Source organism: Uranotaenia lowii, chromosome 2 (assembly GCF_029784155.1).
Source record: "Uranotaenia lowii strain MFRU-FL chromosome 2, ASM2978415v1, whole genome shotgun sequence".
Classification (NCBI taxonomy): Eukaryota; Metazoa; Arthropoda; class Insecta; order Diptera; family Culicidae; genus Uranotaenia; species Uranotaenia lowii.
The window spans coordinates 261,157,352-261,171,524 of NC_073692.1; the positions used below are offsets into that span (position 1 = coordinate 261,157,352).

The 14,173-nt window shown below is 35.9% G+C and overlaps 1 protein-coding gene across 2 annotated transcripts in view; it reads right to left on the reverse strand.

The window, feature by feature from the left end:
- Positions 1 to 525: 525 nt before the first annotated feature.
- LOC129747081 (armadillo repeat-containing protein 2) overlaps positions 526 to 14,173 on the reverse strand; it is a 57,284-nt gene continuing 43,636 nt past the window's right edge. For both annotated transcript variants that reach the window (XM_055741098.1, XM_055741097.1), the window contains 2 exons: positions 913 to 1,462; positions 526 to 840 (listed from right to left, as the gene is read on the reverse strand). In XM_055741098.1, coding sequence (XP_055597073.1) covers positions 635 to 840; positions 913 to 1,462 — 756 coding nt within the window. In that variant the 3' untranslated portion in view covers positions 526 to 634. The remainder of the gene's footprint in view (positions 841 to 912; positions 1,463 to 14,173) is intronic.

Here is a 14,173-nt window from a genome sequence, read left to right on the forward strand (position 1 = left end):
TTTCTATCCGTTTTCAATGAGTTATCTTTGATGTAAAACTCGCATTTTTTATGACTTTTTGGCTTAAAGGTTGATTTCTGACGACCATAAAAAACAAACTAAAATTTCTAAGAAGCACCTAATAGCAGACATTTGAACAATTTCAAAATGGTACAGTTTATGAAAATCGGTTGAGTAATCAGTAGAAAGTCAGAAAATTTCTTATATCTATCTTGAACTGTTCCTGAGATATCGCTTTAGGAAGGTACAGTTCGGGTCATTTGGACCCTAACCGCAAAGGAAGGTCAAGAATATTTTCGAGTTTTTATATCATTGAATAATTTTGTCATAGCCATATGATTAAGAGGAACTTAGTTTAGGCCGTTTTTTTTAGATAAAAAACAGTTATCCAAGATCATAAAGCTTAGGTACTTTAAAGGAAACTAATATTACTTATACTTCGAATCAAAATTTAAAAAAAAAAAACGTACATTGACAAACTAATGGCTTTCTTTCAATTAATTGTATCACTCACATCTACTCCATCAGCTAAACTTTTATAAGAAATGCAAGAGAGATAGAATTTTTGAACAAGAAACACTATGAATAACAGTGAATCCTCGTTCGAAATACTGTAAACAACATTCAACAACATTTACTGTTTCAGCCATCGGCTATAATGTTCGCCCCAGGAATTTCCAGCCTGGCCTATAATCATCTCATCATCCTCATCCGAAGACACGCATGGAGAGTTACCCAGCGACATGCACGACTGTAGCCGTTCCAATAAATCGGTGGCCACCGGAGCAAATTCTTCCCAAAACATATCCGGTTCCTCGCCGTTGAAAAGCTTCTCTTCATCTGAAACACAAATTGAATACAGCAGTTATACTCCTACTGATGCATAGCGTATGTAATTCTAATTAATTTTACCCAAACATTCGGCTAAATCTCCACAAATGTAGTCCACTTCGGCTTCACCCAACGCGTTAATAACGTTGCCACTATCGATGAGATAGTTCCATAAAGCTTGACAAGCAATTCCGGCCAGTATCCAATTTTGATTGGCTGCTCCTTGCTGCAGCAGCTTTCGCAATATGATTGGCCCTTTGACTTCCCGGAACGGCGCCCGGCGCTCCCAATCGCCCAGTACATTCACCAGCACTCCGCAGGACGTTACCATCAGCTCGACATCGTTCGATTCCAAACATCGAATCAGTATTTTCAAACCATTCTCGGCGCAGAAAGTTTGCCGGGCCACAGAATTGCGGGTCATGTTTCCGAGTACACGTGCCACTTCCGACCGAGCCGGATTGGACTCGGTGTTGAGAATGTTGCAAAGCACACCGCAAATGTCCTTCAAACGCTCGGCCATGCTTCCGGGATGGTTGAAATGTAGCACATTGTCCGACGGTTCGTAGTAGTAGGACAGATTATGCAACGCTCCCAAGGTTGCGAACATCAATTCTTCCATTTCCGGTTCCTGAAATCGAGATAGCAATATGTAAAAAGATAAGTTCTGCATATTTCCTAGTTCTCATTATGTTATAGTCTTTATGATATATGAGTGGCACTACGATTTAAAATAAAACAGTTATTCAAACATGTAGATTTTTTATACAAAAAAAATTTAATTGATTTATCAAACGTAGATAAATAGGAGAAAATACAGTGAGCGAAATAACAATAGCACCACTATGTGTTTTGGTTGTTAAAATATGAATGATTGAAAATTACAAAAAATTTCTTCCACAGTTTGTTCTGAATTGCTTAACGGATAAATCACGCATAAGTTTACTTTTTTTGGACGTAGCAATTGGCGTTGAGGACCAAAAATGTGAAAAAAAAGGGTGCGAAATAAGCACCACTTGAGTTTTTCAACAAAAACAAGATTATTTTTAAAAATTTACTGTGTTAAACTGAATAATAATGCTTCTACGAATTATTTGAATAGATAACTGCACTTTAAGGGGGGGGGGGTAGGGTCTAACACTTTCAAAAAATCGATTTTTTTATTTTTTTATTTTCTTATTGTAAAACATTTCAAGAATGTTGTGTCAAATTTTCAAGTCAATTGAAGCAAAACTGTACAAGTTATAGGTCATTATCTCATCCAATCTAATACTGCAAGAAAGCAAGAGCAGAAACTTTAAACGCGTTTTTCTCGAAAGTACATTTTTAAAGTCCGTGGACATCGTCATTTGAAAACTACTTATCCGATTCTTTTCAAATTTGGAACTTATTTTCTACATATAAAAAAAAGACCCCAACGTTTTTCTTTTTTGATTTGATTTGATTTGATACAAATTAAAAATCCAAAAACATTTTTTATATCAATATATCGCATCTTCAATTAATAACGATTTTTTAAATCAACTTCAAAATAACTATTAACTTAATAGCTATAAATTTCAAGCAAAAAGTTATAATACTAAGGTAATCGAGTATCATGACAAAAATGATTTCCTGAAATATGTGATGTGACGTGTGACTGATAAAAAAAAAATATGTTGCGCAAGCTTTTCAGACTTCATAAATTGATATTGATATTCACGTCAAGAGTAAAAATACCACCTAGAAAATAAAAACTGTTCATTATCAAATCATTATGAAACATTTACCTACAGAAAAACCCTTGCTTAGGAACATACTTCAAGGAGCTTTATGCAGAAACGCTGAAATATATGCTGCTAAAATTTAACCTGCACACAAGTTTTTCATCCCTTGCGAAATATTTCGCAGCTTGTATAGACAAAACTAACTGTCATTCTTCTAAGATTTTGGATGTTACATTACAAAAGAAATTTGTCGAAGATATGTGAAACATATTAAATGAACATTAAACAATGAAGAACACTTATCTGAATATAAATCTGCAGTTCTCGTGAAGCTCAAAGCTCCTCCAGAATTCAAACTCCCGTTGAACTGTCCACAGGGCGTAGCGCCAGCTCTTTCGACTGACTGCATCAAATAAAAGAACTCCATTGTTGCATCTTAGCACAACTTTTGCCTAAAGCCAGACTATAATTTGCGAATGCCACTTTAATTATTTGCTCTGGAATTCACTTATGCACAATTTCACGTATATTTCAGCATTTAAACTATTTTTTTTTAAATTCACGGAGCACGAAATAAATTCGTGCGATGTCAAAAACACATGGCCTACTTCCCAATTGAACGCTGCTGACGTGTATCAATAAAAAAAAAATATTGGGGGGTTTAGCATCTTTTTATTTTTTTTTCGAATTTATTTCAAGAAGACCTATTATATTAAACATTTTAATTCCTATTTTTTTCTTTCTTAGTTCTCTATAACTTAAAGCCGTATGATGAAAGATTAAAGTAATGTTATTAATTAAGATTAATCACCGTGATTTATGTTCTGAAATTAATTTTTACGGCCTTATCGGTGAAAGTTATGTTCTCATAGTGAGAACATTTCAAGAATTGAAAATTATAGATGGATAGAAGAAGATTAGAAGAGTCTAACACAACACAACACAATAGTTGATCTTGCGTGGTTCGCACCGCGAAACTTGCAGTGCGAACGAACAAAAGGAAAGCATGTGGTCGCTCTGAAAAGCTCCCGTAAACAGTACAACGGTTCTATCTATCTATTGTGTTGTGTTAGACTCAACCCTGTCCGATTCTAACATTTCAAAATAGTTGATCCGTGATTGAACAAAAGTTAAGTATGTGGTGAAAATGCTTCTTAAAAAATTCTACCCGCTCATTTCAACACCTATAATTTTCTTCTAATCTTCTTCTATCCATCTATAATTTTCAATTCTTGAAATGTTCTCACTATGAGAACATAACTTTCACCGATAAGGCCGTAAAAATTAATTTCAGAACATAAATCACGGTGATTAATCTTAATTAATAAAATTAAAATTTGGCTAATAAAAATCAAAAACGTTGTTCTTTGCATCGATAGCCAGTCTGTACCACCCTATCGACCGAAGCGAAAACAATCAAACCCGATTGGATCGCTCGCAAAGATAACAACCGGTACAAGTCTGACGTCGATAGAACCGTTGTACTGTTTACGGGAGCTTTTCAGAGCGACCACATGCTTTCCTTTTGTTCGTTCGCACTGCAAGTTTCGCGGTGCGAACCACGCAAGATCAACTATTGTGTTGTGTTAGACTCAACCCTGTCCGATTCTAACATTTCAAAATAGTTGATCCGTGATTGAACAAAAGTTAAGTATGTGGTGAAAATGCTTCTTAAAAAAATTCTAAGCGCTCATTTCAACACCTATAATTTTCTTCTAATCTTCTTCTATCCATCTATAATTTTCAATTCTTGAAATGTTCTCACTATGAGAACATAACTTTCACCGATAAGGCCGTAAAAATTAATTTCAGAAGATTAAAGTAATGTTTAAATTTTAAATTTCCTCGGGGGGAGGGGGGCTGAGCTAGGAGACCCGGGGCAATTGTCCCCATAGCCCGCTCCTTAATACGGCCTTGCTTTCAACATATGAACATAAGTGATTTTCAATTTTTATGTCTGAGTGCTCGTTGAAAAAATATCAAATGAATGAATTGAAAACTACAGACGGATAAATAAGAAATGTAACTGATTATTACTGCTGTTCCAAGCAAAATTGTCCCATGTGAAAAAACGTGCAAACGACAAACAATGCTGAAATAGCGTAAATATTTATTAGGTAAAACTTTGTAGACTACAATACTTAAAACTAATGTAAGCTATTGTTTTGTTGTTGTATGAAGTTATTTTTCAATGCCTTTTCTAATTGTGTTTTGTCCATTGTTACGTCTATAACTTCACTTTGTGAATTGTATTTGTACATCATTTAATTAATAGGTTGATTTTTTGCATAATCTTTGTCATAAAGTGTAATGTAGAATAAATCAGCACCAACAGGAAAAAAGAAGAAGTGCGTACTGTGTAATGACAGGCTAAATCGTTCCGAAATACAAACCGTAAAAGTGAAGTAAATCCGCTGTGTTCATCCCCTGGAAGCCTCGCCAGCGCAATCCGGAGCAGCCGTTCGTCCGTGTAACTATTTATATCCGCGACACTACCTGGCACTGCGCTGTTTTTCACTACGTTGAAAACCACTTCGTTTATCACCACCGAAAAGTTTGAAGCCATTTTTTTGCCTCTGCCACTTCATTTTCTGGGCAAGTTTCACGCAGACGAACGCAAATGGCAAATAAAGGAGGACTCACAAGAACGCCGCCGGCAGTAAACAACACGTTTGGTGGCAGAAAAACATCGCCGATTGATCATGGAAACAGTCATCAAAACAAACGGTTGAGGAGTGATGATCCCGAGCAGCAAGATATGACATTAAGCTCTGCGGTCAAAATGCTGCTTGATCAATTTTCTGAGACGAACCGAAAAATAGAAAATCTGCGTTGCGACATAAATAGCAAAATCGATAGTGTTAAGGCTGAACTCGACGAAAAGCTGAAAAACGTATCGGAGGAAATTCACTCCCTGAAAGGTGATTGTAATGAGAAGTTTCTGACGAACGAATCGACTATTAATTCGTTCGGTTCTCGACTCGAAGTGATTTCTCAAACGGTGGACAACTTAGACTATCGGAACGACTTGGTGATCAGTGGCATCCCGTATTTGAACGGCGAAAATCTTGCGAATTATTTCAATTCCATTTGCGGTTATTTGGGCTGGAACAACGAAACACCGGCTGTGGATATTCGACGCTTGAAACCTGGACCGGAAGAGGACGGAAGAAAAAGTCTCATCGTAGTTGAATTTGCGCTCAGGAACTCCCGTGACGACTTCTACAAATCCTATCTACGGAAATGCGATCTGCAGCTGAAGCACTTGGGCCTCAATTCGGACAATAGAGTTTTCATCAACGAGAATCTTCCGGTGGCTGCTCGCAAGGTGAAGGTCGCTGCATTACGCTTAAAGAGATCTGGTAAGCTAACAACGGTTTTCTCCAAGCTTGGAATTGTGCATGTTAAGCGGACGCCCGACAGCAATGCGATTGCTATTTTCACTGAAAACGAACTCAATCAATTTTTGTAACTATGTATTTATCTTCAAAATCCGTTCACTTTTATGTTTGTATAATAATGTTGTATGTTTTGAATTGTAAAGTTATTGATATTGTGAAATTATAATACGGAGCTAGTTCAAATTTTTAAAAGTTTTGATTACCTTCCTTAAACTATGCCTACGTATCGAAATTCTACATCTGCTAATATCCCTGGTGCTGTATTGAACGCTGTGCTTATCTCCGACAAGCTGAACATCTGTCATGGAAACGCCCAAAGCTTGTGTGCTCGTAATTTTAACAAACTTGAAGAACTACGGTCAACTCTGGCGAATTCAAAAGTCGAAATTGCTTGTTTTACTGAATCGTGGCTCACTGAAAAGAACAACGATAGAGAGCTGATGATACAAGGCTATTCGATACACCGCAACGATCGAAAGTACAAACGGGGGGGTGGAATTATAGTTTATACAAAAGAGCATCTACACTTAAAAACTGTTTTTCAAACCCAGTTGTCACGTGATAGTGTAGACAAGACCGAGTGTCTGGCTCTAGAGCTGCAGTTGGGACTAGACAGAATATTGCTACTTGTTATTTATAACCCACCAGATAACGACTGTGCTCCTTTTCTTGAGCAAAAGCTAGCAGATTTTTCTGTCTCATATGAATTTGTGTTTTTGATTGGCGATTTTAACACTGACTTTTTACATCGTAGTAGGAAACGCATACACCTTGAAACAGTGTTCCAGAGTTTTTCGATCTCCACTGTTAACGAAGAACCTACTTTTTTCCACGACAATGGGTGTTCCCAGTTGGATCTTCTTGTAACCAGTAAAAGGGAAAAAGTTATTCGTTTTGGACAAGTCAGTTTCCCCTGTTTATCGCAACATGATCTTATTTTTTGCTCAGTTGATTTCAACGTTGTAGGCAATCCCGTGGCGAATGTCTATCGAGACTATAAACACTCCGATATAAGCGGTATTCAACATGCTTTAAGCTCGCTCGACTGGACAGTTTTTTACGAAATGGAAAACCCAGATGACAAGACGGAATTTCTTAACAGAAACTTAAGTCTGATTCATGATGCTTTTGTACCATTGCGAACTTCCTCTCCACGAAGAAAATCGAATGATTGGTTTAATTATGCTGTACGAAAATCTATTTTAGAAAGAAACCTAGCATATAATGATTGGCGCCGAGCCCCATCAAATCTAAAACAACTTAAACGACGCCAGTATAATACTCTACGAAACCGGACCAACTCTCTAATAACCCGAACTAAGAAGCTGCACATAAATCAATATCTTAGTGATCATTTACCTACAAACCTTCTCTGGAAACGCGTAAAAGACCTCGGTGTAGGAAAAGTCAAAACAAGGCAGCCCTGTAACTTTGATCCAGACGACGTTAACCGAATTTTTTCATCCAACTACACAAGAGAGGATAGGCTTCGGCATTTCAGAGGCGGATTAGAATCATCACCGTTCAGTTTTTCTTTTCGACCAGTGCAATATTGGGAAGTTGTTAACTCCATCTGTGAAATACAATCCAACGCGGAGGGCCTGGATCGTCTACCAATAAAGTTCATCAAAATAGTGTTGCCTCTAATTGTTCACCATGTAACTCACCTTTTCAATGCGATTATAAGTACATCGATTTATCCTGTTTGCTGGAAGCGCGCAAAAGTAATCCCTTTAAAGAAAAAGCCCCAACTGAACACCCTAGAAAACCTCAGACCAATAAGCATTTTGTGCGCTTTATCCAAAGCATTTGAAAAAATTCTGAAGTATCAAATGTCTACGTTTATTAATAGTCACAATCTGCTGACTGATGACCAGGCTGGTTTTCGTAAAGGCTTAAGTGTGAAGACAGCAGTAATCCGTGTTTATGACTATCTCTCATCAGCAGTGGATAAAGGAAAATCAGGTGTACTCCTTTTGCTTGATTTTAGCAAGGCCTTTGACACTATCTCGCACGAAAAACTCTGTGAAAAACTCAGCGAACAATTCAATATTTCAATCCCTGCTGTTAAGTTAATCTCATCATATTTGTCAGAAAGGACGCAAACAGTTTTTTGCAATGATAAACTCTCACGAAGCACGCTTGTAACGTCCGGTGTTCCACAAGGTTCTATTCTCGGGCCACTGCTGTTTACTTGCTATATCAACGATTTGCCTCCGGTACTGAAACATTGTTCAATCCAATTATACGCCGACGACGTCCAGCTGTACGCTGTTGATAGAACCCGGAATTCACATGAACTTGTCAGACGGGTAAATGAAGATGTTGCAAGAGTTGTTACATGGTGCTTTGAAAATAAACTGTTGGTAAATCATAGCAAAAGCAAAGCGTTGTATATTACCAAGTCCAGGCGGCAGACTTCTACAGCCTCTCTTCCCAGTATACTCATGGATGGCGAGCGAATCCTTTGGAAATCTTCTGCGAACAACCTTGGATACGTATTTCATGAAAATTTGATATGGGATGATATGATCATGCAACAATGTGGTAAAATTTATGGCTGCCTACGCACGCTCTACAGCAGTACATACTTTGCATCAACCGAGACTAAAATTAATCTGTTCAAAGCATTGATTCTTCCCCATTTTCTGTTTGGCGATGTACTTCATGTTCGCCCCAGTGCAGGAGCGTTGCAAAAATTGAATGTTGCGTTAAATTGCTGTGTGCGGTATATCTACAACCTAAACCGTTACGAAGGAGTGAGTCATCTCGAGAGCAACCTGATAGGATGTCCTTTGAAAAACCTGTACGCTTTTAGATCCTGCTTGTTCGTGAGGAAACTCAGCTCAACTCGTTACCCCCCCGTTCTGTTCGAAAAACTAACAAGAGCTCAAGGAAGCCGTTTGCAGAATTATGTCGTACCTGCTAACAGAACAGCTTTGTATGCAAGCTCTCTCTTTGTAAGAGGTATTGTCAACTACAATTCTTTACCGCCTGACCTGAAGCGTATTCAATCGGAAGCAATTTTCAAAAGAGAATGTTTGAATTTCTGGAAACAGCATCAAAATTAGCACTTCTTCAAGTTTCTTCTTTTCGATACGGCTGGTGTAGGATAGATTTAATAGTAGATAAAGGTAATAGTTAAGGAAACTCATAGTGAACGATATTTACTCATGTGAACGCCGAAAGTAGTAAATTAAAAGAATATTGTATTCTTACTCTACTGTTATAAATAAACAAACAACATGTGAAAAAGGGTATAAAAGACAAAGTAAACAAAACCCGTTTTCAGTGGATTCAAATAGCCCAATATAAGCTCTACTTAACACAAAAACCGTTTTTAGTTTTTCAGTTTTCGTAAGATTTATAATGCAGTTTGAGTAAAGGGTCTTAAAAATTTAGAGCCATAAAATGACATTACCCTCACACAGATTGTTTTATACACCCTTTACTCCATAACAAAGCAAACGGTCTAGATGCAAAACATTAAAAGGGGAAGAATGCGGAAAGCTATTCACTCACTCCTATAGCGAGAACCATAAGCCTTTGTCAAAAAATAGGGGAAATTTTATCTACATCTCGCTCACACATATGAGACATACAGTACAAAGCAAAGGGTGTATAAAACATTTAGACGAATTTCATACTCCAGCTAGGGTCTATAAACATTTGCGAGCTATTTTTTCATGATAACACCGTAACACCGTCGTATCGAAAAAAAACATATTTAGAATAATTCTACGCACCGTTGTGACCATACAGGTTTGTAAGATTCCTCGTGAAATTTAATTAGCTATTTAAAAAACATTGCAAAATTTTCAAACGCGTTTTTCTCGAAACGTCATAAATGAACATAGACCCTTTTCACGTGTTGGTGCTGAAATGTTTATTTCTTAATGGAGGGTGCGTAAAAATTTAGTTTTGAAAGTAATTCAGGACTGTCTATTCTTTGTGTAAAAGCATCATTTACAAATGCAATTTGGGAAAATTCTCTGCGTTTACTGAGAGGTTCTATATCAATAAGCTTACAACGTGATTCATACGATGGGAGAGGAAAAGTGGTCCAATTGATTTTACTTAGCGCATAAAACAAAAATTGTGTTTGAACAGATTCGAGACGTTGCTCGTGAATATTTGAATAAGTATTCCATATGATGCTACAATTCTCAAATATCAAACGAACATAGAATATATAAAGTGACTTTAAGGTGTATGGGTCTTGAAAGGCTGAAGCGTTTTACAAATCCTAGCATGCAATTTGCTTTATTGATGATATTGTTCTTATGTTCTACAAACGTGAGTTTTGAATCCAGTATGACGCCGAGATCTCTCACAATTTTGCATTTTTGTACTGGTTGACTGCCTAAATTTTTTTTCAATGATAGGGTAACTTTGTTTTCTGCTAAATGATATAGAGTTGCATTTTTTAACATTCAGTTGAAGTAAACTTTTGTTGCATCATTCAAAGAAATGATTGATTTCGTTTTGAAATGTCTCAACATCTTCGGATGTTTTTATTTTCAGAAATAGTTTATTTAATATCATCGGCGTATATTAGGTATTCAATCCGTTTAAGAATAAAGGAAATGTCATTGACGAACGGTATGAAATGGAAAGGTCCTAAATGAGACCCCTGAGGCACCCCAGAGGTCACAACTACAGATTTGGATAATTCGTTTTGGAAACGAACGATTTGTGTTCGATCGGTTAAATATGATTGTTACCAGGAGAGAAGATTTGGATGAAAGCCATTTTTTTTAATTTGAAGATTAAATGGCGTATGTCAATGCAATCAAAGGCTTTACTAAAGTCGGTATAAATAGTCTCAACATGAAAGCCTTTGCTCATAGAATTGATAACATATGTAACGAATTTGAGAAAGTTTGATGCTGTAGAGCGTCCCTTGAAGAAACCGTGTTGTTTACTCTTTATAATAGTTTTTACTTGTTGATAATTTTGTTCACTTATTATTGATTCAAAGAGTTTGAGGATGCAAGACAAAATAGCTATTCCTCTATAATTTCGTATATCTGATTTTTTCCGGACTTGAAAATTGGAATTAAAAAAGATTTTTCCCAAAATTTGGGTACTTTTCTGTAATGTAACGACATATAAAAAAAAAATCAGAAGAGGTTCGGTCAATTCGGTCGCCAAGTTTTAAAGGAAACATGGGGGAAGTCCATCAGGCCCTGCTCCTTTAGAGGCATCAAGTTGCGATCATCAAGAATGCGATTGTAATTTTGGCTATATTTCCAACTTTTCTCTCAAACTCTCTGACAGATTTTCTTAATGAACAGTTCAAGTTAATCATTTTATAAATTTTTCTGCCAAAAAATACATTTCCTACAACAAACGGAAAATAAGAGCCAAAAATGCTTCGTGTAACACTTTTGCGTAGAATCAGAACGCATACCGAAAAACTGTCACACGGCTACACTTTTTCTTGCATTTTAAAAGATCATATAAGTTCTATTTTTTCCAAAGAATCAAGTTGAACCGTAATTTGATAGACACGTTCCTCTTTGTTTATAAAAATGTATAGTAATGTATCGATCCTGTAAGTAGTGACTAGCTAAAAGTGTTGGTGAAAATTTCTCTAAGTAAACCACTCAAGGCTCCTCGCTCCTTTCCCGCCCACCATTTTAATGTTCTTTTCGGTGAATAACATTATATTCAACAGTTTAAACAAGTTTAATTTATTGATCAAATTTGCATTTTCTATAGAATTTTCTCCAGTGTGACATTCTTGCGTGGAAATATAATCATAGAAACAACCACCTTGATGAAAATTTCGTATAAGTTCAAAACAAGACATATTTGTTTGTGTTGAAAATGACTTAAAAGTCACATGGGACAGTTTTGCTTGGAACGGCAGGAAAAGGAAATTTTCGCTTGGAAATTCGGTGCAACCATATTTATATTATTGTAAACTTAAAGTTATGCCTCAAAGCAGCTTTTAAATTTATTAGTCAACCATCTTCCGATCCCAGACCCGAATGACCCAGGTGGTTAAAAGGTCTCTAATAAATTATATTAATATCTAATAATCATCTGGTCTAGAGTGTCTATTTCACAATATTGGAAATCTTTACCAAGAACCCATTAAGAATTAAACATATGGTTTATTGTGCCTTATTACTTTTTATTTGGAAGCTTTCCGAACACCTAGACAAAAATTAAATAATTAGTTTAAGAGCGTCAATTTAGCACTTCTGGCTAAAAATGACTATTATACATATACCAGGTTCATAGTTTTGTAAGTTTTGTATTTAACGTTACTAAAACTAAGTATTGAGCTACTATCATTAATTTATTATTACGTAATAGACTTTTTTGTTGAATTCTTTTCAAGATTATGTCCACCAAAAAAAAAACAACTCAAGTGTTTTGAGCAATTTGTTTACATACCTCATTCACATAAATAGTAGTACAAAAATCAAGCAACGTTTGCAATCCGATGTGCCTACATAATATTTTTTTCAGAAACTCAGTACATCTTTGGTGATTTTTGGATGGAAAGTACCAATGTAGGTACATTTGTTAGTACATATGTAAGTATGCGGAAAACAAAATTTTTACTTAGTTTATTTCGAATATGTGCTTAAAGAGTTGGCATATATTTTTACATTATTGGGGGCTACTTTCTATCAATGTCGTTAAAGTGTATACAGTTTAACTTTCTATAGTAGCCCCACTTCGATTTTTACATCGATTTAGCGTAGCTGCTATAGAAAGCAGACGAGTTCGTATATGTTAAAAGGAATTGTGTTATAAGCTTCAAAAAGATGGCATTGATTAAAACTTGCCAAAATTTAAATGAGATATCAGACTATTCTCTCATAAAAAGTCAAACTTTCTTTACTCATACTTTTCTTACATGAATGTTTTTCCTCAGTAAATTTGTCTAGGTGAACGTTTAATTGATATTCCAAAGATTTTTGTTGCAGATTCTAAATTTTGTAATTTTGAGTTCAAATTTTAAAATTTATTTAAATTGGACCGAAATCTACAAAAAAAAATAGCATAGGGGAGATGAGGGCATAACGAGCACCCGAGGCACAATGAGAAGTCCATTTTTCTACATAAGTACGTATTTTCTTAAACAAATTTTGATGAGGACTTGTTTCGTACTACTTATAGTATTAATTTTTCACCAAAAAAGAAATATCCTTTTCATATTTACAGAAATATTAAATAATAACCAGCTAGGTTCTCAAGTGACGAAAATATTATAATTTTTGAGCACCACCAGATAAGCTTTTATGACCTTTAAATCATCTTGATCTGACATGTATGCACTGCAACATGATCTACACATTGTTTCTAAATTTTCAGCATCATAAAATTTTTGATTTTTCACTTTAATCAATTGTAAAACGCGTTTTTACTTTAATTTGTTCACTAGAGGCGAACAGAGCACTTTCAATGAAGGCATATTGAGCATTTTCTGCCGGAGAATCTAGCAGCGAATTCAACTCGATGAAGTCAACTGAATAATAGAGCTACAGCTTAACTTGTATCGTCTGACGATTTAGCCTATTGGTTAGATGTCGGAGAGGTAATCAGTAGACTCGAGTTCGATTCCTGTCCGAGGGGATTTTTTTTTGCACATACCATTCATGATTGATTTTTTTTATTGTTACATTATACGGCTAATAGCATCAAAGCATCATCCGTCAAACAAAGCACCAGAAACATAATGTATGAACATGTGTTAATTCTTTGAATTCTATAAACAGACCTAGATTATTTTGTTTTTGCTTTGTTTGATGAATCTACGCCTCACCGTTTAGTGCAATCATGATCATAAATGATAAATGAAGAAAAAAAAAATCACCTCCACCAGGAATCGAACTCGAGCCTACTGATTATCTCTCCGACATCTAACCAATAGGCCAAATCGTCAGACGATACAAGTTGAGCTGTAGCTCTATTACTCAATTGACTTCATCGAGTCGAATTCGCTGCTAGATTCTCCGGCAGAAAATGCTCATTATGCCTTCATTAATGGTGCTCATACTGCCTCGGGGGGTTTCTCATTATGCCTCTACAGTGACTGGATTTCAGCTTTCGGCAAATTTTTTTAAAATGCATTTTTAAACGTTTTTATCTACTTTTTCAAGTTTCATCCAATTAGACAATAGACTATTTGAGTGTCGGAACACGAAACAATGATGTAATTCACATATTACAGCTGTTCTCTATGGTTAAATCAGCATTTTCCTTAAGGTGCCC